The 24,987-nt window shown below is 47.1% G+C and overlaps 3 protein-coding genes and 1 long non-coding RNA gene across 8 annotated transcripts; 3 read left to right on the plus strand and 1 right to left on the minus strand.

The window, feature by feature from the left end:
- Positions 1-1,288: 1,288 nt before the first annotated feature.
- LOC109770183 (uncharacterized) lies at positions 1,289-5,226 on the plus strand. 3 transcript variants are annotated; one of them, XR_005772224.3, is made up of 6 exons: positions 1,289-1,482; positions 1,577-1,678; positions 2,489-4,074; positions 4,234-4,306; positions 4,391-4,491; positions 4,889-5,226. XR_005772224.3 is itself a non-coding variant. In XM_020328906.4 (6 exons), exons 1-5 carry the CDS (start codon positions 1,376-1,378, stop codon positions 4,433-4,435), a joined length of 444 nt encoding a protein of 147 aa, XP_020184495.1. In that variant the 5' UTR covers positions 1,295-1,375; the 3' UTR covers positions 4,436-4,491; positions 4,889-5,226. The 3 variants fall into 3 exon arrangements, 1 of the variants encoding a protein (XP_020184495.1); XR_012204438.1 differs by having other exon boundaries at positions 2,489-2,616; XM_020328906.4 differs by having other exon boundaries at positions 1,295-1,482; positions 2,489-2,605.
- A 536-nt stretch (positions 5,227-5,762) lies between these two features.
- On the plus strand, positions 5,763-7,524 carry LOC109770199 (uncharacterized). Its single transcript, XM_020328914.4, has 6 exons — positions 5,763-6,111; positions 6,200-6,366; positions 6,455-6,560; positions 6,646-6,933; positions 7,024-7,147; positions 7,249-7,524. Exons 1-6 carry the CDS (start codon positions 5,842-5,844, stop codon positions 7,365-7,367), a joined length of 1,074 nt encoding a protein of 357 aa, XP_020184503.1. The 5' UTR covers positions 5,763-5,841; the 3' UTR covers positions 7,368-7,524.
- A 160-nt stretch (positions 7,525-7,684) lies between these two features.
- On the minus strand, positions 7,685-14,308 carry LOC109770206 (GDT1-like protein 1, chloroplastic). Of its 3 annotated transcripts, none has more exons than XM_073510133.1 (12): positions 11,927-14,308; positions 11,557-11,832; positions 11,388-11,441; positions 10,887-10,948; positions 10,612-10,680; positions 10,424-10,475; positions 10,140-10,214; positions 9,536-9,665; positions 9,380-9,450; positions 8,908-8,955; positions 8,193-8,309; positions 7,685-8,025 (listed from the first exon to the last, which is right to left on the minus strand). In XM_073510133.1, the coding sequence occupies exons 1-11, from the start codon at positions 12,050-12,052 to the stop codon at positions 8,235-8,237; spliced, it is 1,038 nt and encodes a 345-aa protein (XP_073366234.1). In that variant the 5' UTR covers positions 12,053-14,308; the 3' UTR covers positions 7,685-8,025; positions 8,193-8,234. The 3 variants fall into 3 exon arrangements, with proteins under 3 accessions (XP_073366234.1, XP_073366235.1, XP_040259571.1); XM_073510134.1 differs by having other exon boundaries at positions 7,685-8,103; positions 11,927-12,371; XM_040403637.3 differs by having other exon boundaries at positions 7,685-8,108; positions 11,927-12,371.
- On the plus strand, positions 14,276-14,618 carry LOC123497829 (uncharacterized). Its single transcript, XR_006671851.2, has 2 exons — positions 14,276-14,369; positions 14,480-14,618. It is a non-coding gene; the product is annotated as an uncharacterized lncRNA (long non-coding RNA).
- Positions 14,619-24,987: the final 10,369 nt, after the last annotated feature.

Genomic DNA, 24,987 nt, shown 5'->3' on the forward strand with positions numbered 1-24,987 from the left:
TGATGTATTTTAAAATGTTGATCAAGGATTTCTAAAAAAATTCAAAAAGTGTTTGAAAAATGTTAATGAAGCATTTGGAAAATGATAAATGTGTATAAAAAAATATTGACCATGTATTAAAAATATGATGAAAAAAGTTTGATCATGTATATAAGAACGTTCATCAAGCATTTCAAAAAACAATATTGAACTAGTATTTGAAAATGGTTTATCAAACATTTGAAAGAATGTTAAATGTGTATAGAAAAACTGTTCAACATGTATAAAAAAGATGAAAAAATGTGATCACGCATATTAAAATGTTAATTGAACATTTAGAAAAATGTTGAACAAGTATTTTAAAAAATGTTAATCAAGCAGTTGTAAATGTTAATTGTGTTTCAAAAAATGTTGACGATGTGTTCAAAGAATGTTAAATATTGCATTTAAAAATGTTAATTAAGCATTTAAAAAATGTTAAACGTTCTTAGTAAAAAATGTTGACCATGTGTTAGAAAATTTTAATCAATTATTTAAAAATGTTTAAAAGTGTTTATAGGAAAAGTGTTGACCAAGTATTCAAAAAATATTAATCTTGTGTTCAATAAATTTTAATCAAGCATTTGAAAAATGTTAAAAATGTGTATAGAAAAAATGTTGACCATGTATTAAAAATATTAAATTTCTATTGGAAAAGTGTTAAACGTGTATTAAAAAATATGGTTGACGTATAAAAAAAAGTGTATAATAAAAACCAAAAGAAACAAAGAACCCCAAAAAATGAAAAGCGAGAAAGAAACAAAATAAACCAAAGAAAAAAGGAAATGCAAAATCTGATATAAAAACAAAGAAAGAAACAAAGAAAAACAAAAAGGAATAAAACAAAAAAAGAGAGAAGATGTAACAAAACCAAACAAAAAACAAAAGAAAATGAGAAAAGCGAATAAAAATGAAGAAAGAAGAAAGAAAATAAAAAATTCAGTAAAAACAGGGAAAAAGAAACGAAGAAAACCTGATGAAAAAAGAAAAGAAAACAGAAAACCTGTGTAAAAAACCAGCTTTTTTCATTCTAGTAGGTTGCGCCCAAGTTATTCAACATGAACTCGATCTTGGCTCAGTGGCTATCCGTGCGACGAAGCAACCTAGAGATCCCAGGCTGGATCGCTAGTGGGCTGAGCCGATTACTCGTGACGCTTCAGTGAGAGATCCATATATCTCGCTGAAGGAAATTCCTATTTGACGCATTCTGTGTCAAAGTGTCGGCGCGCCGCACACCCCTTCAACTGATTTGGGCCGGCCTTTTTACTACCTGTTCGCTGTCTCATTTCCTTCCTCCGTGCGGCTCACTGTTTCTTTCTTTCGTCGCTCCAGAGATGCCTCCCCCTTCCTCTTCCTCATGCCGCATCCCTCTTCCTCTTCCTCCCTCGTGCCGCACTCCCCTTCCTCCCTCTTCATCTGCTTTTTCCTCCGAGGATCCCACTCCGGCAAAAGATCGCCGCCCTGGTAAGCAGCCGATGGGCCTCTCTCCCCTCGATTCGTCTGAGGCATCGCCGATCAGATCTGGCTGACGTCGTCGCGATGGATGTTTTTTTTGCAGGTGGTCAGTGCCTCCTCGTCGGCGTCGGCGTCGTTTAGGGTTCCTTCAAGGTCGGGGTCGTCTAGGGTTCCATCAAGCTCCGTCAAGTTCGTCATCTTCAAGGTAATGCCCCTAATTCCCCCCGCTGTGTTGTTCGTGTTCTCTGTGTGTGGTATCACCAGATCGAGGCGATTTTTGTCCCATTTGTGTCGGTCCAGCGTTTCTAGGGTTTGTAGGAGGTTTTGGTGGCAGCAGTGGAGCGATTTTTTCATTCTGATTTGGGTGAATCTGAGGCTAGACAAGAGGGTTGCCTTCAGAATTTGGATTCAGGGTGTGAATGCAGCATAATGATGGTAGGAGGGTGTCTGTTCATGTGCTTCCCCAGAGTTTGTGTGTGTGTGTGTGTGTGTTGATGTTGATGATGATAGGTGTGTTTTTGTAGGATGATGCAGAAGTCCTCATCTCTTGATTATATGTTTTGTTAGTTTCTGTGATGTGTAGCAGCATGATGGACACTTGTTAGGATGTATTTTGTCGAGAAGCAAGCACCTATCAATATTTTAAGCTCCAAGGAATAACATTTTCATAGAGCCATTCAGACTGTTTGTTGTATGGTTCTGCGTGCGTGCGTGCCTGCACAAAATGTTAATATATAATGGAGCCCATACCGATGTAATAATGGTCCAGATACTCAGCTTTTCCTCTTTGTGCTGTTCATGAATAATAATGTTTAGAATTCACATTTGTTCTGCGTGCGTGCCCATACCGACGTAACCAAAAGAACAGTCTGAAGTTTCTGTAATGTGTTTATTTGTATTCATAATGTGAATTGTTTGAGCTCAACATTGAACTAGTTTGGCACACACCACGACATTTTTTTTGTTTTTCAGTTTAAGCTCAAAATTTGCTATGTCTCTTGTCCTTCTTCTGCAGAAGTATTCCATCGGTACAGCAGAGAGAGGACAAGGGGCTCATCAAGGCACGCGGTGCTAGGAACTTCCATTCGACGGCCCCACTGCTTATTCGACATCCTATTTCAAAACAGTCGTGGTGAGCTCTTGGTCTGAGCTCATGGTCCATCGATTTTTTTTCTATGTATATATCTGTGCACTGTAGGCCAGTGTTCGTTTTTTAAGTGATAGTAGGTGATGTGACTATAGTTTTTGATATAGGACGTTAACCTAGTAATACAAGATGAAACTTGCAAGATGTACACATATTAGGTTGATACTTTTTGTTGATGCCGAGGAAAAAATATTTGACTTGAAGAACATTTTTAAACTTCAGAGAACATTATTTATTAGGGAACAATTTAGTGTTTTTTTAGAACATTATTGAAGGAACAATATTCAAGCAACAACAAAAAATTCTTCACCCCAAGGAACATTATTCAACAAACATTATTCAATTATCATCAGAGCAATACTTGTCCCCCCAAATAATGTTCCTTTAATAATGTTCCCCAGTTAAATGTTCATTTTTTTATTAACCAGGGAATTATAGTTCCCCTACAATTTTTGCTGATTAATGTTCCTTTAATATGTTCCCCAAATATTGTTCAACTTTTTTGTTCCCCCAATAATGTTCCCTAAATAATGCTTCTTTAATATTGTTCTCCAAAATGTTCCCCAAATAATTGTTAATGCCGAGGAAAAATTATTTGACTTGAAGAACATTTTTAAACTTCAGAGAACATTATTTATTAGGGAACAATTTAGTGTTTTTTTAGAACGTTATTGAGGGAACATTATTATATTCAGAATGCAGTAAAAAAATTCCTTGAAGAATGTTCCCTCATTAATGTTCCTTTAATAATGTTCCCCAAATAAATGTTCAATTTCTTTTGTTCCCCTATAATGTTCTTTGAAGAATGTCCCTTTAATAATGGTCTCCAATTAAATGTTTATTTTTCTTGTCCCCCCAATAACGTTCCCTGAATAATGTTCTCCAAATAATGTTCCCTCATCAATGTTCCCTTAATAATCTAATTTTTGATGTTCCCTCAACAATGTTTGAACTATTTTGTAAGTGCTAAGCAATTTTTTATTGAGGGAACATTATTCATGGAACAATTATTTATTCAAGCTTCGGAGAACATTGTTCAACTAATTTCTTTTGGCACCCAGGAACATTTTGCAACGAACGTTATCCAGGGAACATTATACAGTTATCATTATTTTACAGAACACTATTCAAGGAACATTTTTTCTAGTGACATTATTTGTTGATGCCGAGGAAATATTTATTTGACTTGAAGAACATTTTTATACTTCAGAGAACATTTTTTATTTGAAGAACATTTTATTTTATTTTTTATTTGAGAACATTATCCAATGAACATTATTCAAAGAACAATTTTTTATTGAGAATCTAGTAAATATTTCTTCCAAGGAAATTTATATACAACATTAAGCAGCAAACTTCAAGGTTTTGTTTGCTGCCACATTCGGAAATTCTAGTTCTTTCAAGATAGGAAACTTTGAATCAAGATTTGTACCAGCTCCCAAGGTCAATTTCAGGTGGGTTTTCCATGGAAATCTCCCCTTTTACAAGATTTGTACCAGCCACCACCAACTTTTTGGTTCTTTCTCCTAAAAAAAGAGATTAAAAGTATTTTAAATTCACAATAATTTCCATCTTGAGTATGGAACTGATTGTGCTATTATTATTTTTCACAGGTATGACTCAGGAATTTTCCTTCTTCAGTATGTTAGCAAGTACAAAGGTCTCGGATTGGAGGGGTTCTCTAATGTAAGCGATAGACATATTTTTCCTTTTTGGTCATTAATTGGAACATATCAGGAATTAAACTGCACTTTTTCTAAAATACTGTAGGATGATTTACAAGCTCTACGTCAAAATTCCTTTTTGAGATTGTAACTTGCAAGGACAATGAAATTCAGCTGCCGTGAGTAACTTCTTTCCTGCAGAGACATGTAAGTTCTCTATTTATTTGTCTCCCAAGGACAGAAAAGAGATGTTATCTTAGAGCCCGTTCTTTCATACCGAACCTGTATATGTTTCAACGGGGTTTCCACATATTCAAGTGAAGCTTTGAAGGCCAATCTTTACTCATTCTGCATACGTAGTCACCTTAGGTAACTTCTGAAATCAGCAGTTCCTGTTAGTTAGTGTAACAAGGTTCACCCTAAGAAACCCATTGATCAAATGTTTTGCACCTGTATTCCCAATTAACATGTTTCTTCTTTCTATTCTCAAGGGTATGATTATTCCTATTAGTTAGTGTAACAGGGTTCACCCAAAAGAATCTAAATGATGAAATGTTTTGCACCTGTATTTCCAATTAACATATTTCTTCTTTCTATTCTCAAGGGTCTCATTAATATTGTCAACTTCAAGGGAAGTTGCACTGCAAGATTCAACTCAAAGGAATACTTCCATGGGAAAAATGTTTCCTTATCGATAGAGCTATCTTTTTTTCTCTTGCTGGTCTAGTGATAGTTTCTTCCAAGACCTTCAGCTGTAAACAATGTCCGAAAACAGCTGAAGCAGTTTTATAAACGAGCAGTAAGACATGTACATTTTTTTGTCTTTCATGACGCCTTGGTGATACTATCATCACTCAATTTCATCAAGCTGTAAGCTTACCACTTTTATGACAGTTTTAGAATTACCACTTTGTAACAAATGTAAAATGAAATTTCATGTTTTTTTTATAATTAAAAACTAGTTGAATCAATAGGAACAGCACCTGGGTTCAGAAATAGGAATCGATTTCTTTGGGAAACAGTAGAAACAGCACCTGGGTTCAGAAATAGGAACCGATTTCTTTGGGAAACAGTAAAAACAGTTGTTTAGTTTATAAAAGGAAAACAGCAGGTACGGCAAAACAGTGGAACAAATTTTTAAAACAGCGAAACAGCAGGTACAGCGAAACAGTGGAACAGCTTCACGAAGTAGGAACAGCGAAACGGTAGAAACAGTTCAAACTCAGGGAAACGCGCGCCTCGCGGCCGACAAAGCCCGCCAATCAGCTGCTTTTGTGCGAAGCCACACCTAGTTGACGCAGAATGCGTCACATAGGAGCTCTCGGAGCTCTCCTCGCTGAATGCGAGATATAGCTCCCGCGCGAATATCCTGATATGAAAGGTATGCTGGACCTTGATGGGCCAAATTTAGACGCAGGCTTGGCAGAAGGAAATCACACCACAGCGATTTGAGTTTCTCAAAAAACAAAACAGCTATTTGAAGATAAGGCAGCAGCAAAAGCAACATCCTCTTGGTCGCATACCTTCTGTCGCGGAAGCTCCCACGCTGGATCGCCCATGGACGCCGGCGAGCTGGAGGTCTTCGACGCCGGCCGTTGCACCGACGGATATCAGCTGGGCCTCGCCGTGGGGCAGCGATTCAGCGAGACGATCAGGAGCAGGATGCAAGTGGACCTCTTCCTGCAGGAGCAGCTGCTGCCGTTCGCGTCCACGGCGGCGGGCAAGCAGCTCCTCGCCGCTCTCCAGGCCACCAACAGGGAGAGGTACCCCCGGTACTGGGACGAGCTGGTGGGCATGGCGGACGGCAGTGGGGTTCCTCTCCTGCACGTAAAGATTCTCCTTCTCATCAACTTCCCCCGGCCGTCGGCGACGTGGGAGTTTTCGTTGAGCATTACTGAATGTGCGTGCTGAGCAGGTGATTCTGGTCAACCTGAGGAAGGAGATTCGTCCGTTCATCCCAAAGAAGGACCACGAACGGAGAGAGGAGGAGGACGACGACTGCTCCGACATCCTGATGGTGAGCGAGTCGACGGCGTTCGCGGCGCACAACGAAGACGCCAACGTCGCGCTGCTCGGCCACACGTACGTACTGGTCGCCTTGCTCGTTCTCCGTGTCCGATCGATCGTCGCGTGCACAGCTGATCCTGCGTTCCTGCCTTCTCCGGTCCAGCTACGTGGTGAAGGCGACGTCGCCGGACGGCGCATCCTCCTTCACCGCCTACACCTACGCCGGCGAGCTCCCGACCTGCGCCTTCGGGTTCAACAGCAACGGAGTGGTACGTGTACTGTACGCCCCCCTCAGACCAGCCAGACGCACGCGACTGGACTGTCACGATCCTTGCTGCATTTCGACATGTTCAGGCCTTCACGCTCGACTCGGTTCCGCCGGCGATCGGCGAGGTCGCCGCGGGGGCCATCGCCCTGAACTTCGTGTCGCGGGACCTGCTGGAGGCGAGAGACCTCGACGACGCGATGCACAGGGTGTGCTCGCCGGGCGTCTCGATCGGGCACTGCTACAACCTGATGGGCGTCAGAGCCCGGCGCATCGTCACCGTCGAGACCGCCTCCCGGAACCGGTTCGCCGTCCACGAGACCGGCCCGGTGCCTTCCTTCCACGCGAACATGTACCGCCATCTCCAAGTGGAGCAGGTAGACATGATCAGTACAGCTCAACAAGCTCTTCACCTCAGTGAGCGATGAGTAAACTTCCATGTGTCGCGTGGATGGATATTTACGCAGGTGCAGGACGAGAACTCCATGAGCAGGGAGAGGAGAGCGGCGCAGTGCGCGATGGACTCCAAGGAGAAGGCGCTCGCGGTGCTCGGAGACACGGCCGACGACAAGTACCCGATCTTTATGACAGGTAATCTCAGTGCACGCCATTTTTCATGTATGTTGGGCACCCAAAAAATTAGGGGGTTTGCTACAAAAACACGACCTGTTTCACCGGTGACTACTTTTCAGGGCCAACGCTGTATACTCTATGCACCGTCTTGGTTGATCTCGACGAGGAGACGATGACCATTTACAGGGGAAATCCCAAGAACAGAGATGCCGTTCGAGTAGTTCTTCCTATGATGTGAACTTCTAATAACTAGATTAGCTTAGTCCTCGTCGCTGAGAAATTGGCCAGTATCCCTTATTGCTACAGTAGTATTATGATTGTAATTCAAAAGATTGGTTCAGATTTTTGGATGTTGTCACATAGTAGTATATAATTGAGCATAATCATTTTTGCTCTCCCGGAGGGGTATTGTCGTAAATTTGTTACCAGAAAAGCACGAGGCAAACTGAGATCTGCAACAGGCTGCTTCTGTTCATATGACGATGTATTCACTGTATGATTCCTCGCAACAATTATCACCTCTGTACTGTAGGAAGACCAAGTGCTGTGCTAGACTGAAACAATTCAACAGTGCCATAGACTTTCTGTAATGACTACACGGTGCTGTGACTGTTGAACAAATCAGTGTGCTTTCCCTGAACAATGTTTTGGTAAAAGGTAAGGGTAAGATAAAAGGCTACATGCCATCTACAGCTCTTTGTCCCAGGTCCCATCCCAAATGACATCTACAGGTAAAAAAAATAATGCTCTTTGGAGTTGAGGTTTCCACGTGCTCCGAGTCTCAGTACCAATCATGCTGATAAAGGGATGCCGTGGAAAAGGAGGCAGAAATTCTCGTCAGCAACAACAAATCATCCAATGCATGCTACGGTGTTCCCATATGAACAGTATATTTCCTGTGGATAATCAAGACTTTCAGCATATCAATGTACCACTGTTATTACACAATGGAAATAGCTAAACTGCTGATTTCTCTGCACTGGGACAAAATCAATGTTTTCTTAGAGGATGGCATTTTATCTGTAGCAACATTTTGCAAGTAAATGATGTATCTGATGCACACCTGTTATGTACCATGTCGGCGAATCTTGGGTCCCCTCTCAAGTCATGAAGTCGCGATTTCAACTAGTGTCACAGCGGCAAATGCTAAAAAAAGGCTCCCTCCGATGTATGATATAATCTGCACGAGAATGGAGACATAATTGTTGGGCATAAATTGTGCAGGAATTTGTCTTAAGTTTCTCAAGTTTCCTACAAATGTGGCAGATACACATGGAGTATTTATCTCCACGGCTGACAAGAAGTCCCTACAGTCGACATTATTCACCATAATAAAATGGAGGCGATAAAATATTCTGTTATTTTTCTATAATAGCCTGTGTTTAAGTATGAGCAGATTTCTCTTACAGCGCCTTCTCATGATGGCCTACGCTTTTGCATGAGCTCATTAGTGCACGAAATTGAACGGGTTGTTTATGTAAAAGAATTAGTTGATATTATATTAACAAATTATAAGTTAAGGGGTTGATCGAGTGACAAACAAATGTAATCCACACCACAAATCTGTAGCAATTTAAACAAGGGAGTGAAACCACCAAAGTCCATTTACACGGAGAACTGAGCATCACTCAGTTGGCTAGAGGCTAAGCCCACCCGGGTTCGAGGCTTGGCCTCCCCTGTAGTTTCTTCTAAATAACAATGCCGCTTGCTAGGGATTTAGTCAGAAAAGAAAAACCATTCACAGGAGAAATCAGGTTCCCTTGGTAGTACTGATTTACCTTTTCAGATAGGAATGTCCCCAGCAAAGATCCACCAAGAACTGCAATCTGCGGGAGGAGAAATAGGTTAATGCCAATCTCCATAAGAGCCAGAGCCAAAATGATCAACAGAATAACTGGCGTGTACATAGTTGCTGCTCATAGTGTTTATGTTCAATAAACAGAGTAGATTTTAACTAAAAGAAGTTCCTTAGAAGAACTTAAATAAACATTGCATCCTGATAATACACTGAAGGTGTTAAGTTAACAAGCACATACAGAAACTGATCAACAAGAGAAGGCAGTTGCAAAACACAAGGCTGACACAACAACAGAATAAGTAGGACTCAGACAAATGACCAAAGACCTAAAGAATTCCAGCATTCTATCAATTGCAATGTTACAGTGCTTTAGTACCTTGACTACAGATAACTTATCACGAGAATGTTTATGCAAATTAGGACCATTTTTGTCAAGTACTGTTGTTTCTTACCAATGTTGCAACACCATGACCAGCAAGCGACCCTGCAATGACACCCGGAGGGGACGAAGCCGCAGCAAGTGCTGTGAAAGAACAAGGAAACAAGTGTCAATGTTGGTTGTGAACATAGGATCTCACACTTGTATGGAATGGTAGTAAGAACTATACCAATTGTTGAGAAAAATGATTTATCACCCCATTCAGCAACAAAAACCAAAACAAATGTGCTAGCAAGAGTACTGGCGACAGACACTAATCCTGCACCATTTCCAGAAAACTTCGAAACTGCTAGCTCAGCCTGCCATTTTTCAGTATATAGTGTTATAAAGCAGTTTCACTATCAGACAGAAAGAGGGCCAAGCACAAGAATATCATCAACTGCACCAAGCAACTGCAAAGGCTATCAATTAGATATGTAACTATAACTATTGCAGTATATTAATGTCAGTGATCTTGTATGCGTGGCCTTTTTGCATACTTCCTTTGAAGACTATGCCCTTTATCATGTAATAGATAATATTGATGTACTTCTTAAAGGGTTTAGAATATAAGTACACGATAGAAGGCCAAGAAGATTTATTATCTTAAGTTTATTATGCATAAACCAAGACATTAAATATAAAGTTGGAAGAGCAGTATATTCATCAGTTAAGTCTTAGTTGATTAAAAGGTATGAATGTGTTTTTCTCTAAGATCCATGTCATGAATATTGTGACCTGAAATTTAAGGATATGGTAGACTAAACCTAAGAATTTGAAATTTGAAATTCTACCTCCTCTTGCTCCTCATTCATCTTTTCTCCATCACCTGAAGCCGCATCAAGTAATGTCGTAACTCCATAGTATACCTAAATCCAATTAAGCTTGTCAGGCATGACGATGTTTGTAGACCTCAAAAAGGAATGCAATAGTAATAACCCTGCACACACTTAAACTTGTTTACAGAACAACTGATTTCTAAGTACATATTTGAGTATGTCATAGTCTCATAGATCATGATTTCAACACATTGTATTTTTGTAAATGTAACAATAATATGAGATTTTTTTTTGCTTACCAAGAGACACACAGCAAGAATGTCATCAATTGGGAAATCTGTACCGCCAAAACTGCATATGCCAAGAGGCACATCAGATAAGAATAGCAGTTAGAAGGTTATTCACTAAGAGCAGCAAACAGAAGGTCGCCAACTAAGGGTGGCAGATAGAAGGTCCTCTTTAAAACTTCAACAACATGTACAATCACCTGAATGGAAGGACGCCATCAACGTAGTGAAATGCTCGACCAAGAACTACAGATATAACTGTCATTACCCTGTTAATACCCAAGAAGATCAACCTTGTTTATAAGTCTGACATGTTCAAGTAAAAGCGGAACTTTATAATTTACTGACTGTGGCAAACTTTACATTCCTGTATAACATAAAATTTATAAGTAGAAGCACATAAGCATGTAACTGTATGGGAGGAAGCAACGTAGCATATAGAAAAAAGCATGAAAAATATATCTGTAGTACTTACGCAAGTGCTCCAAATGTGCCCAGAAAAATGACTCCTCCAGAATTTCTAGCTGCTAAAAGTGCCTATTGAAACACATGAAACTGCAGCACTTATCAATGACTCATTTTTGTGTACACATTGGTATCGAATTACTTGTATAGCACAGAGTGAGAAGTAAATAGGAAGCCACATAACTTGTGAATTACTCCCTCCGTCCCATAATATAAGAGCGTTTTTGAACACTAGTGTAGTGTAAAAAACGCTCTTATATTATGGGGCGGAGGGAGTAGAATGCACTACTAGTGGTAGGGGATTTTCAATGTTCATAGTTGGTTTTGCGGTTTGATCGAACCGGATTTTGAACTGGATGTATGCATGCAAAATTTAGTTCAGTCTGCCGGTTTCAACGTGTAGTTTGCGGAATAGAAAATGCAGGCAAGTATTGTATACGAAGTCTTGAAGGCGCCTCTGTCAATTCTAACCATGGCAAAATAATCAAACTGTATGCATGGATATACTCACCGCAATGAAAAACGTCCTGTCTCCTAGCTCAGAAAAGAAAATCAGCAGAAAAGCCTGAAATTGAATTTCGGAGCATCAGAAATGTACGCGACATGCATTTACTTGATGAAAAGAAATAAAAGGAACTGATGAAGCGTCAAATTGAAAGGGCAGAGGCAGTTCTCCTAACTGAAGCAAAACCTGTACTGATGTCCCCGAGATCCCCCAGCACGTCCGCCGGCGGCTGCAGGCCCATGAATTGCGTGCCGGCCAGCGCCTGCTGCGACCCCTGGATCATGAGCACCCCCGCCGCCGCCGCGAACGCGAGCCCCCACGACGGATCGGACGGCGCGAGCCCGCCACTGTCCCGGCCTGCCGGCTCCAGCGCCTCTCTCTCGTCAGAAACCACAGGAGCTCCAAGCAGCGGCTGCTCGCCCGGGTCGCGTTTAGCTGGGCACCTCAGCACCTGCATCGATCGGAGGGGATTTCGTGTCAGGTGTTCCGGTACAGCGGGGAGCTATCTATCTCTGTCCTCCGCTCAGGGATCGTGTGCGCTGTACCGGTCGGCCCGGAAGGCCGGCGAGACGCGGCGGCGGGCGGAGAGATGGACGAGGCGTCCTTGTTCGGTAGGGTATGGAGGAGGAGGAGGTGAAAACGGTGGAAGAGCAGGAGGTGACGGAGGCCATGGCGCCGCGGCGGTGGCTGCGACCTGCGGGGGCGGGGGCGGGTGCGGGGTCGGGGCGGGACGGACTGAGCGGTTGCCAGCCGCTTGCTCTTGGCCGTTGGGAGTGGATAGAGTTCGAACGGGTTGTTGGTAAGTAGGCTCAAATGGCTGCCATTTTCCTGGAGAGGCCTGGCCCACTGTTTTGGGCCAGCCCACGTTCAAAGGCTCGCTGGGCAACTGCGGCGGCGGCACGTCCACGCTCCACCCCAGCATTGTCTTGGCCGGTCGTCAGTTTTGCCAGGAGCTCGCCGGAGTCGTCGAGAGAGTGAGCATCCGTCGCCGTAGACGGTACTGTTGCTGCATTAGCACTTCGATCGACCCCTAGGAGGGACGATCCGGTCCTGCGAGGGACCCCGTGCGTGTTCGCCTGCCGCCATGTCCGGAATGCGCACCAGGTGCTCGACTCTATGCCCGTGTCGATTCTCCTAATCGTAGTTTGCTTAGTTTGGTTTTTACTGGCGTGCGTTTTCTTCCGTGCGCCATGCCGTGGTGGTTAAGGTTTGCTTGACTGAATGACTGGTCAAGGAAGGATGTAGCTACCGTTATCTGTCTTTGCTTGGATTGGACGACCCTGGCTGTGTCCTCCGGGCTTATACGTAAAAAGGCTTTCGCCCCGCTTTATATATAAAGCACCGACCGACTCAGATACAAACGCACGCCAGTACAACACACGCACGCACCCAAGGCAGGAACAAAGGCGCTGAGCCTAGTACTACAAGAGAACCTGGAGTCCTGGTTGAGCATGCCACCGCGAAGAGATGAAGCCGCCTATGACGAACCATGTGCTCCAAGGCGGCGCCTTCAGAAAGGTTACGACACCAGAGCGCCGCCACCGCCCGACCCGAGGATCAGACGACGGGCAATGAGAGCCGCGACGACGCCTTCAAGAAGGAAACGAGCTTCGCCGCCGCCGGTCCATCCGCGAATAGATCAGGTTTTCACCCCGGCCAACACTCACCACCACCGAACGCCACACCCCAGCGACCACGTCGCCCACACGACCATGGCCACCGGGCAGCACCTAACCACGGGCTCTGCCCATGAGCACCGCGGAACCACCACCAGGGGCCGCCACCCCGGCATCCCAGACCTTGACACCACCTCGCTCGAGACCCACCGCAACCCCAACCAAAGATACGGGCGGAAAGGGCCGCCTTTCGCACCCCTGAGCTGCCCCCAACGCCGAAACCCAATAGGTCGGCCAAAACTGGCCTCCATCGACCCGTCCGGGGCACCGGGCACGAAACGAGCTCGGTCCTGCTGCCGGGCACGAGACGAGCATAGTCCTGCTGCCGGGCACGAGACGAGCATAGTCCTGCTGCCGGGCGCGAGACGAGGCCGGTCCTGCTGCCGGGCGCGAGACGAGGTTGGTCCTGCTGCCGGGCGCGAGACGAGCCATGGACCATTGTCGGGGGAGGGCCGAACCTTCGACGAAGGTAGCAACTAGACGACGAGGAGAGGATCGAAGGTCGAAACGGGCCGCCTACAGACAAGTCGACGCCGAAAAGCCAGCCGCCGTCCCAGCCGGCCCGCCGAGCTGCCATGATGCAGACACGACGAATGGCAGCCTCCACACCAAGAGAGCGACCCACCACGCCGCCACCGCCCACAGCCAGAGCAACAACCACGCAGGGCCGCTGTCCCAACCCGCGCCGCCCGCTCACCAGACGTCGGCAAAGCGGACACGCACCGCCACCACCACAGCACCAGCGCCACCGCGCCCTGGCCAGGTCCAGCCGGAGCCCCCCCACCCCACCGGAGTAGACGGACCCAGCTGCAGCGCCACAACCTAAATACGGCCGCCGGCCACCACTGCCACCGCCAACCACCACACGACCTGATCTGGGCCGGGGGCCAGATCCGCCACCAGCACGATCCAGGGCGCCGGAACCCCACGGGCTGCGCTGGAGAGGAAGGAGGCGGCGCCGCCGGCCACCAGAACGCCAGGGGAGGGGAGGGAGCAGGGGCAGGGCCGGCCCGACGGCCGCCACCACCGAGCAAAGGAGGGACGCCCCGCGACGGCCCCCACCTGCGCGCGGGAGGGAGCAGCCCCGCCGCCGCCAGCGCCACGCGGCCTTAGGCCGGCGAAGTGGCGAGGGAGGAGGGCGGGGCGAGGGGGGCGGGGGGAGGCGGCGCTAGGGTTCCTCCCGGGGGCGCCTGCGGGAGCGCCTCGGGGAGGGAGGGAGGGAGGAGGTGGAGTCCAGTATCACGAACCAACACTGTCAATGTTGGATCTCCTCCGGGCTTATTGGTGCCGCTGGGCAGATAGGACGATGGAGGTTACTTTTGCACGCCGATGCTATGCACTGTTCTAGTGTTCTGGATTTGATAGTACGCACTATGTAGGATGCACAGCGAGCAGAGCTAATTCCTAACATTATTTATGCAGTCTGGTAGTGTGTCGAATTTGCTTCGACTGTGTTTAGCTGAAAGGCAAATGCACTTGGTGAGTTGGTGATGATAAGCTCAATCAGCAAGAGGAAATCAAGTTTTAACAGAGAAGAAGTGTGAAAAACTCATTCCATACAATTTGATTGATCGGCAGCATAATTCTGACCACCGTCAGATGTACTCCCTCCGTTCCTAAATATAAGTCTTTTTAGACATTTCAAATGGACTACAACATACGGATGTATGTAGACATATCTTAGAGTATACATTTATTTATTTTGCTCCGTATGTAGTCACTTGTTGAAATCTCTTGAAAAACTTATATTTAGGAACGGAGGAAGTATGTATGTTAAAGCCCCACTTCATTTCACTACTAGTGACTACCGAGAAATAAATGGATGCTGACTATTCATATAATATTAATCAGTACTGGATACTCCCTCCATCCTATAATATAAGAACGTTTTTCAAGCTATCTAGAATAGATCATGAGTGTATTCTCTTACATTTGCTAGATCCACTGACGAACAATAGTAACTAAACACACCTTTCCCCTTTCTAGTACTCCTATATGAAAGAGTAAAAACACTTTTAGGTCAATAGGTACTGTGGTAGATGAGTGAACACTTTGTTCTATAACCTGTAGGTTTGCTAATCATTAATTTGTTTGTGGCACTGAATGGTTGGGTTCCAGTCTGCTGCTTGAACCTGGCCATCTGGGAGAGCTTCTCAACAGCTTCAACCAAATGATCAAGCCTAGCAACGAATTCAATCAGTAGCGATGCGAAAGTCGCAAGCGACAGCGCTGTGGTACTTTCAGGTGCACGCATCCTCGGAATCAATCAGAAACGTCATTTTCATCATCTTCAAAATCATCCCCTCCCGAGAAGGCCATGAATGCAGCCTCCTCTGCTGCCGTTTCATCATCTCATGGTAGGATTCAGGTTGCAGTGGCCCGGCTACTTGTGTTGTTATGTTTTCAGCCATCTTACTTTCTGGGTCATCATTTTGTTTGGTGTTGAGGTTGAAAGTGACAGCCCAGGAGGTTTTTAACTGTGGCTTGGCAGAGTTGTCTTCACACAGTAGCTCTAGGGACTGCACGGAGAGCCTCAGATAACGCCAATGCGGCTGTTGTATTTGTGCTTGAGTTGAGCTGTTGAAGTGTAGAGTCTTATGGATGGACAGAGGTATATATAGCTTCCTTGGGAGGTTAAAGTGCAAGTAGACAAAGAGGTGGTGTAGCCGGCATAGTGTCACATTAGGAGAATATAGCTTCTGAAAATAACTGATGGAAATATTAATGCAGGTGATTTTCGATATGCTCTCACTCAATAATGTAGGTATTGATAGAGAATTGGAATCTATCATCTGAAATAATGCCATCTTTCCGGTACTGATCTGTAGTTTAAGGTCTATTGTTTGCCAGGTTCGCAGCTTCACGTTGTCCGGGAGTGGACATGTTTGGAGCAGATCCTTAATAGAGGCATGTCGTCTTTATTTTGGATGGATACTACCACGAAATATCATCAATAGAATGGTTTTAGACTCTCCACCACATGCACATATTCTAAATGCATACGTGAAGCAATCTGCTGCTTAGATCCATGAGACCAAAATCTGGACTCTCAAAAATGAACTTTTGGTGTGATCAGAAAATCTTTACTGGTTCATGGACAGCAAGGAAAACCCAGAAGTTGAAGGATTCCTGCTAGTTTTGCTTACTAGTGTGGTTCTTGCTGTTTGATAAATACTGCATACTCATCAGCTTATATAGCAAATTTCTTTGCGACCAAAGAGATGAAGTTTCACCAAGAAAAACCATGTTTGAGCTTATAAGATAAATTAGAATGTTCCTTCCAAAGTTCAAACTTGTCATCTGTCTCCAGCATTCTCCCTAGCTTTCATGATACAGGGCAGCAAAGACTGCATGTACAAGGATAGGACTAGGTATTTTCAAAGTTTAAAATAGCGGCTATGGCAAATAGCAGCAGCCTGAAAATAAGTTATAGCGCCGCTAAATTGTACAGGATACCGTTTAGCGTTATAGCCTGCTATTTAAAACTTCTGTATTTTTGTTGGTTACTACTCTGCTACTCTAAAAAACATTGCTATGGTAGAGACCGGAGTTATTAGGCCAATAAATAGGGTTTATATTGATTTTTCCTGATCCATGTGCCATTTGCTAAAAATTACCTATTTTGCGACAGCCACCGTAATCTTTAAGCTGCAACAAAAAGTGTATATGTTATATCCCATGCTTGACTAGGCTATGATGATTACCAAATTTATGATCTACCCCTTCAGTCCCCTAATATAAGACGTTTTGGCAAGTTAACATAGCTTGTAAAAACATCTTATATTGTGGGACGGAGGGTGTTATGACCGGCATATTAGGGGCTTAGCCCAGTGGGCTGTGGTCCAAGTTATCTTATTGTTATTAGGGGTTTAGCCCAATTATCTTATCATTATTAGGGTCGTTTGCTTAGGAGTCAAGTAAACCTTTTTATATAAGGAAAGGAGATGTATCAATCTAATCAAGCAAGAAGCAATCATTATTTGCTTGGCTTCCCTTAGGGAGCCGGGAGACCTAACCCTAGCCGCCTCTTACGCCGCCGCCGCCTCTTCTCCACCACGCAAGGACGGCGCCCAGCCGCCGGCCGCCGCGCTCTCGTCCTCGTCTTCCTCCATCCTTCCCCTACAATCTCCGCCCTAGAACCGGCAGAACCCTAACTCCTAACACCTTGGTATCAGGTAGCTCAGTTCCGATCATGTCTTCGCCGCCGCCCATCCCGTCGCTTCCGCTGCCGACCGTCACCACCGCGCCGCTGGCCCTCTCCACCGCGTCGCTGCCCTTCCCGTCCGCGCCGCTGGTCGCATCCTCCGGCACCGCCACCACCCAGATGACGGCGCCCTCCACCGCACCATCGGCCGCCGCCTACACTCCGGAGGAGATCACCGGGGTCCTCAACGATCTCGTCACCGCCGTCCAGGGGATACGGCTATACCTAGCCGGCCCCTACGGGCCGCCGCCGCCCTTGCCGCCGGCCGCCGCGACTGGGCCAGCCGCCCTGCCGTGGTATTCGGCACCCGCAACGCCGACCGGGCCTCTACACCACCACTGGCCGCTTCAGCCGCCCGCCGCCGCGCCCCAATGGCCGGCGCCGGCCCTCGCCGCGTCACCCACGCCACCCGGGTCCTCGCCGCCACCGCCCTGGCAGCCGCCGCACCCCCGGGGCCACCGCGACGCTGGTCGGGCCGCTGCAGCCCTCGCTGCAGCTACAACCAGCCCCCTCCACCGCCCCGATCTGGCCACAATGGCCGGCCGCGGCCATCGCCGCGCCCGCCGCCTCCGCCGTTTCCAGGCAGCAGCTGCCGGCGCCGGCGCCTCCGCAGCCCAGCACCGAGCTGACTACAACCGCGCCGGCGGGCGTGCCGATTCAGCAAGTGCGGTTCCCGCCCTCGCCGTCCCAGCTTCCGACCTGGTTGGCCGAGACGTCACCGCCGCTAGTCCACACCATGGCCGCGGACCAGCCGGCACCCTCCCTGCCGTACGACGGGCCCTCCGGCTCCGAGGGTTTCCACGCTGGCTTCAACGGGCCACCGCTTTCCTGCGGACCACCTGTGCACACCGGACCAACGCCATCCTCTTCGCTACTCCGTACCGCCGAGCTGTACACTCACGGCGGTCATGCTCAGACACCGCCGCGCTTCGCCAAGCTCGCCTTCGCCACCTACGACGGCGCCGAGGACCCCCTCAACTGGCTCAACCAGTGCGAGCAGTTCTTCCGGGGGCAACGGACGCTCGCGTCGGACCGCACCTGGCTCGCTTCTTATCACCTCCGCGGCGCCGCACAGACATGGTACTACGCCCTCGAGCAGGACGAGGGCGGCATGCCCCCATGGGAGCGTTTTCGCGAGTTCCGCCTCCTTCGCTTCGGACTGTCGATACGTGGGTACCGGCTGGCGGAGTTGGGCCGCCTTCCCTTCTCCTCCATGGTGCAGGACTACACCGACCGCTTTCAGGCCTTGGCGTGCCACGCGTCTGGCGTAACGGCTCACCAACGGGCCGAACTCTTCGTCGGCGGTCTGCCAGATCATATCCGCGTGGACGTCGAGCTGCAGGGACCCCAAGACCTCCAGACGGCCATGTACTACGTCCGCGCGTTCGAGCGCCGCGCGGTGGCCATCCAGCAGGCATCACCGTCCCGGGCCGCTGGGCCTCCACCCTGGCCAGATGTTCCCGCGCAGGGTCGGCCTGCTCAGGCTTCCGCGGCACCCCTTGCCACGACCACGGCGCGCCCGTTCCGTCAGCTCACCTCGGCCGAGCTACTCGAGCGTCGCCGCCAAGGGTTGTGCTTCAACTGCGACGAGACCTACATGCCCGGCCACGTCTGCCCCCGACTCTTCTACCTGGAGGCTGCAGACTACATTGAGGAGGACGCCGTCGCCGCCGGGCTCGGCGACCTGGCCGCCCCAGCTGTCGCGGAGATGTTTGATGCTGGTTGATCACCTCGAGGAGTTCAGCAAGCGCTTCCCCGCCTTACAGCTCGAGGACGAGCTGTTTGTGCAGGCGGGAAGAAGTGTTATGACCGGCATATTAGGGGCTTAGCCCAGTGGGCTATGGCCCAAATTATCTTATTGTTATTAGGGGTTTAGCCCAATTATCTTATCGTTATTAGGGTCGTTTGCTTAGGAGTCAAGTAAACCTTTTTATATAAGGAGAGAAGATGTATCAATCTAATCAAGCAAGAAGCAATCATTATTTTCTTGGCTTCCCTTAGGGAGCCGGGAGACCTAACCCTAGCCGCCTCTTGCGGCGCCGCCGCCTCTTCTCCACCACGCAAGGACGGCGGGCGCCGTCGGCCGCCGCGCTCTCGTCCTCGTCTTCCTCCATCCTTCCCCTACAATCTCCGCCCTAAAACCGGCAGAACCCTAGCTCCTAACAGAGGGAGTATGATTTAATTACTCTTGTATAATGTTAGGATCTGTATGTGCACGTACACATGCTCAGGTATGGTTTGATTCTTTTTGTACCTCTGTTTTGGCAGTTTCAGCACCAGAAAACAAGAAGAGACAGATTCTGCAAAGCTTGTGATCTCATGCTGCATGGCATCAGATTCCTCATGGCCTGTCCGCATATGGAACCATGTTGGAATTAGAGTTTGCATGGAGCGATTCCATCGGTGAGCCTAACGTGAACGGATTAATGATGGATCGCGAAATCTTCACTGGCCAACTGTCTATAGACACGTCAGATAATGGTGTGGCATCCTATTCCTTCCAAAAGCATCACCAGGAATAATTTACGATTCATTTCCTTGAAATTTAGCACTTCTTTACTTTTACCATATGTCATGATTTATGTACATTAAAAAAGGTATAATATTTACCATGACTGGTAGATGCATATTTTTCTGCAGCCAGAAGAATGATACTTGAAATTAGGGAATGTTGCACGAATAAACAAAATGTAAATGGATTGCTTTTTATCATGGTCTCGCATTAGAAAATTTTAACAGTATTACTGATTTTACTTTTACAAATGGTTATACTCACTTCTGGTTTTCTATTTGTGGGATACTAGATTGAGCTGGTTTTAGCAATTAATTTTTTCCTACTACTGACTAGTCAGCGACTCGCCACCTGCCTTGTTATGACAGTAGAGGTTAACTTGTATTGAAATGTTTTACCTGAATTATTGTTACAAAATGTTTGCAATTTACTCCTCCGTCCCATAATATAAGAACGTTTTTGACACTAGTGTAGTGTTAAAAACATTCTTATATTATGGGACAGAGGGAGTATTTGTTTTTATTTCTGTTTTGAAAACTGTATATTTAAATCACACAGTTTTGTCTGAGGAAACAGCTCAATTACATATTTGCTTCTGTTACAAATGCAGGTTAAATATGTGTTGAAACAATTATTGTTAGAGTACGTAATGGGCCTAATGGCTTGGGCTGGCGGTATAGCCCGTTAGTCTTAGGATTAATTAGAGATAAGGATCACTTGCTTAGGGGTCAAGTAAGCTTTGCTTGGGAGTCAAGTAAACCTTTTTATATAAAGAGAGGAGATGTATCAATCTAATCAAGCAAGAATTAAGAAGGAAATCCCTTCCCTCTTGCCCGGCCGTGGGCAAAAAGGCCCCCGGGCGGCCCTCTCGCGCCTTCCTTCTAGCAGTCACATAACAATTTGGTATCAGCTAGCTTCGGTTCGACCATGTCTTCCTCCGTCGCGCCCGCCCCCGCCATCCTCACCCCGAAGGAGGTGCTCGGGGCGCTGCGGGACCTAACCCAGGCGGTCCAGGAGATCCACCTGTTCTTGACCGGGTCCTACGGGCCGCACCCGGCTGTGCCGCCCATTGCCGCCACCGCGCCGCCGTGGCTGCTGTGGCAGCCGCCGCACCAGGAGGCCTCCGCCGCGCTCGCCGGGTCACACCCGGCTGCGCCGCCCATCGCCGCCACCGCGCCGCCGTGGCTACCGCCGCACCAGGCGGCCTCCGCCGCGCTCGCCGGGTCGCACCCGGCTGCGCCGCCCATCGCCGCCACCGCGCCGCCGTGGCTGCCGTGGCTGCCGCCGCACCAGGCGGCCTCCGCCGCGCTCGCCGGGCCACTGCAGCTGCCATCCACCGCCACCACCGCCCCGCCCTGGCTGCAGTGGTAGCCGCCGCTCCTGGCGGCCTCTTCCGCGCCCGGCGCTTCGCTACAGCAGCCCCTGCCGCTGCCCGGCGCGGCACCGCAGCAGCCGCTGCAGCTGCAGCAGCCACCGCCGGTCAGCTCCGGCCCCGCATCGATCGCGCCGGCGGGAGTCCCGATCCACCAGATCAATTTCCCGCCGTCGCCATCACCGCTTCCCCAGGGCGTCCCCATCCAGCAGATCAAGTTTCCGCCGTCGCCGTCACCGCTTCCGGCTTGGATCACTACCCGCCACGTGTCGGCGGCGGTGAGGCTGCAGGCTGCTGCGCGCGGCCTCCTAGCGCGTCGGCTTGTGCGGGAGATGCGTGGTCTGCAGCTGCCGCTCCTCCCAGTTGCACTTCGCTGCTCAAATGACCTCGATCTCGTCCGCTGCGTCGGGGATCTTGGGCATGTTGTTTTCCCCACGGACAACGACCTCAAAGTCTGCGACATCAGCGGTTGGGGGGGCGAACCCCTCCTCGCCATTCTCCATCGATAGCCCTCCACTCTTCTCTGTGCGGTGCAGACCAACAGCCGTCCGGCGGGGAGAAGGCATGGTGTCACTGACAGGAGCGCACCACGTAGCACCATTGCATTCCGCCACCGGCCGCCGCGAGGGCGCCTCTGCTGGTCGCTCTTGCGACCACTTCCAGGAGGCCATACACATGCACTCCTTTTGTCCAGATGGTGTCCATGGGATCCAGGTGGCTGTACACGTGCACGTTCGACGTGCGGATGGTGTCCACTTTATGTTCAGGGGTCCAAAATAAAGCGTCCCAGTCCATTTCAGGTTGAAAGTAATAAAACAAGCCGAGATGTAAAAGGCTTGTTTTTAGGTGTTAGGTTTGTGTTGCGTCGAGTCATGGTTATAAGTTGGTTAGGCTGCAGCTCGAGGACAAGCTGCATGTCCAGGTGGGGTGTAGTGTTAGAGTACGTAATGGGCCTAATGGCCTGGGCTGGCGGTATAGCCCGTTAGTCTTAGGATTAATTAGAGATAAGGGTCGCTTGCTTAGGGGTCAAGTAAGCCTTGCTTGGGTGTCAAGTAAACCTCTCTATATAAAGAGAGGAGATGTATCAATCTAATCAAGTAAGAATTAAGAAGGAAATCCCTTCCCTCTTGCCCGGCCGTGGGCAAAAAGGCCCCCGGCCGGCCCTCTCGCGCCCTCCTTCTAACAACACCGTAACAATTATTGACCAAGATTCATATCCTTTCTGTCACTCCCAAAAATAGGTTTATCAAAGAACTTGATTAATCACCAAAGCCAATATTGCTACAATAATAGATGAGCAGCCAAACTTTCCAACTCTTCCTGTGACCAATATTACTTCCTTGCCGCTTACTCCACTGCCTCTAGTCACCATTACCAACTTTGCTTGCACCATAGCCATCTCCCGTTCACCACATGGTTGTCACCTCCTAACACTTGTTGCACAAATTTATGCTGGTTTAGTAACAGAGCCCTCAGAAGGACATAAATGACACTAGTGATTTCTTGCGACCTCCAAGACAGTACTCTTACTACTTCTATAACTATATATTAGTTTATATAAGGTAAAACTATAGTACCGAAATAATTTTCAGTCATTGTTCAATGTCGACACTTGAGACATTTTCTGGTCGAAATTGTGTGTATTTGACCAGAGGATTCTAAGTGTTAATACAGAAGGACAAAGGTTGTACATGATGTCTCATCTGTATAGACATTTATGCAGTTTCCAGTTTTACTTTGGTCGTCAGATGGCCTTTACGAATTTGGAAGGAAGTCGGGAGGTGTATAATGCACTGTTGTGTTGTTCGATATCGAATCAAAGGCACGGACAATATCTAAGCAAATAACATGAGGTCTTTACTGAGGAACTTTAGCTAGGGTAGGCGTCATTCAGAGCTCACATTTTTCCTGTATGCCTCTTGATGAAAAAATCACCGTGCAAGATTGTTCCATTCCTGGTCCTGCTTGTGTCTTCCCCTGACAGTCTGCATCAGTGTTGCTTCTGCATATACAGGTACGTAGCACCTAGCTGATGCTTGTGTGGTCCACGACCATGATAGCACTGATGGAGACTTGGCCTGATTTATTCCACAACTAACGCTGAAACTTGCGGCCGCGGCCGAGGAATTGCCCGTTTGGATTTTATTTTTATTTTTGTTTACTGGAAGGGCAACTTGTGGGGTTGATGGCTACTGGAAGGTTGCCCAGGAATTGCCTGCACTGCGTCTTACTGCAAATTATTGGAAGATCGTATTCTTATCGAGAATGAAAGCATTATTCCTCCAGCGTCTGACAGTAGGAATGCAAGAGGGGGTATGAGAGATGTGAAGGTTTTGTGAGGGTACGATTTAGGGCCTCTTTGATTCGTAGGATTTTGAAAACGTAGGAATAGGAAAAGTATAGGATTGGAGTGGCATGCCCACTTGAATCCTATAGGATTAACAATGAGTGTTTGATGGCACCAGAAAAATAAAGGAATTGTAAAAATAGGTTGAAGTGGATGTTAGATTTTCTATGAAATGTAGTACAAAAGATTCCATAGGAAAAATTCCTATGAGATTCAATCTTTTGAATCAAAGGACCAACATAGGAAAAAATCCTAAGGACTTCAATCCTCCAGAAATCCTATAAAATTCCTTTGAATCAAAGGAGCCCTTTATTTTGTCCAGTGGCATGCAAGAGGGGGTGGACACAGCCTAAGTTCCATATCAAATATGTGGTTCATGTTCAGGTTAAATTTTTCGGTGTGACTGTTTTCGCTTATCCGGTTAGGCTTGAGCATTTTGGACCAGTAACATGTGGCTTTCAGTTTTGAAGCTGAGTAAGCTCATATAAAATGCATAATCTTTCCCATTTTCTAATCAAGCTGAATTTTGTAGACCGCTTGCTTGGTGCTAGACATCTCAAATTATTTATCTCAATCTTATTATATACTACTAACCTACTACTGTGGGCCTCGTGATGAAGTAAATGAAAAATATTAGGTTCATTTATCATTATCACTATTGGTGTCAAAAAGTATGCATGGTTTTCAAGATACCAATGCAAAACACTGTTTGTGCTTATAACAGTATTTGTTAATGATCAAATCGACTGATGGCCATGAATGTTTACTGTCCTCATCCTGATTCTGCCCTATCCATCCAATTCTTACAGGATTGGTGGTTATTTGTGCCAAACTTGGATGTTTGAGGGCTTGATGTCTTATGTCATGGTTGAAGGTAGAAACTGAACTTGTGTAATAATATGACTGTCCGAAAGAATGTGGATGTGTCACAAGTCCATACCATAAAACATCATGTTTTGTTATCTTATAAAGTATGTGCAGTAGTCCTGATACATGGATTTGGAACATGGTGTCACCGCTTAGCACAACGGTTAACATTTAACAAACTCCTAAACTTGGCGTACATCTTTGCTGCTGCTCGTCATGCTTTTACTGATTAACCTTCTGCTGTGTGCGCGTGATAGTCTAGAAGGTCTTAGACATGGCTGGTGCAGCTATTGGCGTCGTGCTAGACGAATTTGGCGCATGATTTTGTGAGATCTTAGACAAGGGAACGTTGCACCTTTGTTCTTTCCAGTTGATTTACTCAACCATTCTGTTCTGAGTATTTACAACATGACAAAATAGACACAAAGAATTCTGGACTTCATGTGGTTCACAATATATAATTTTAGGTATAATAATGCTGGACTTCATATTGTTCACAATATATAATTTTAGTCTGGACTTATAGATATAATACTGCAATAGTATTAGTAGTCAGACTCGCGGTTTTGGAGACCGTTGCAATGTCCAGATCGGCGACTTCAGGAACCGGAGCAGGCACACCCCCAAA

This window comes from Aegilops tauschii, chromosome 3 (assembly GCF_002575655.3).
Source record: "Aegilops tauschii subsp. strangulata cultivar AL8/78 chromosome 3, Aet v6.0, whole genome shotgun sequence".
Classification (NCBI taxonomy): Eukaryota; Viridiplantae; Streptophyta; class Magnoliopsida; order Poales; family Poaceae; genus Aegilops; species Aegilops tauschii.

Excerpts from the sequence above, each read along its gene's own strand:
- LOC109770183 (XM_020328906.4), top strand. The coding sequence starts at position 1,376 with ATGCCGCATCCCTCTTCCTCTTCCTCCCTCGTGCCGCACTCCCCTTCC. Across the intron at positions 2,606-4,233 it reads CCTATTTCAAAACAGTCGTG|GTATGACTCAGGAATTTTCC; the intron begins GTGAGCTCTTGG and ends TATTTTTCACAG. Across the intron at positions 4,307-4,390 it reads GATTGGAGGGGTTCTCTAAT|GATGATTTACAAGCTCTACG; the intron begins GTAAGCGATAGA and ends AAAATACTGTAG.
- LOC109770199 (XM_020328914.4), top strand. The coding sequence starts at position 5,842 with ATGGACGCCGGCGAGCTGGAGGTCTTCGACGCCGGCCGTTGCACCGAC. Across the intron at positions 6,367-6,454 it reads GTCGCGCTGCTCGGCCACAC|CTACGTGGTGAAGGCGACGT; the intron begins GTACGTACTGGT and ends TCTCCGGTCCAG. Across the intron at positions 6,934-7,023 it reads GCCATCTCCAAGTGGAGCAG|GTGCAGGACGAGAACTCCAT; the intron begins GTAGACATGATC and ends ATATTTACGCAG.
- LOC109770206 (XM_073510133.1), bottom strand. The coding sequence starts at position 12,052 with ATGGCCTCCGTCACCTCCTGCTCTTCCACCGTTTTCACCTCCTCCTCC. Across the intron at positions 10,949-11,387 it reads ACAGGACGTTTTTCATTGCG|GCACTTTTAGCAGCTAGAAA; the intron begins GTGAGTATATCC and ends GTGTTTCAATAG. Across the intron at positions 9,666-10,139 it reads TGAATGAGGAGCAAGAGGAG|GCTGAGCTAGCAGTTTCGAA; the intron begins GTAGAATTTCAA and ends GAAAAATGGCAG.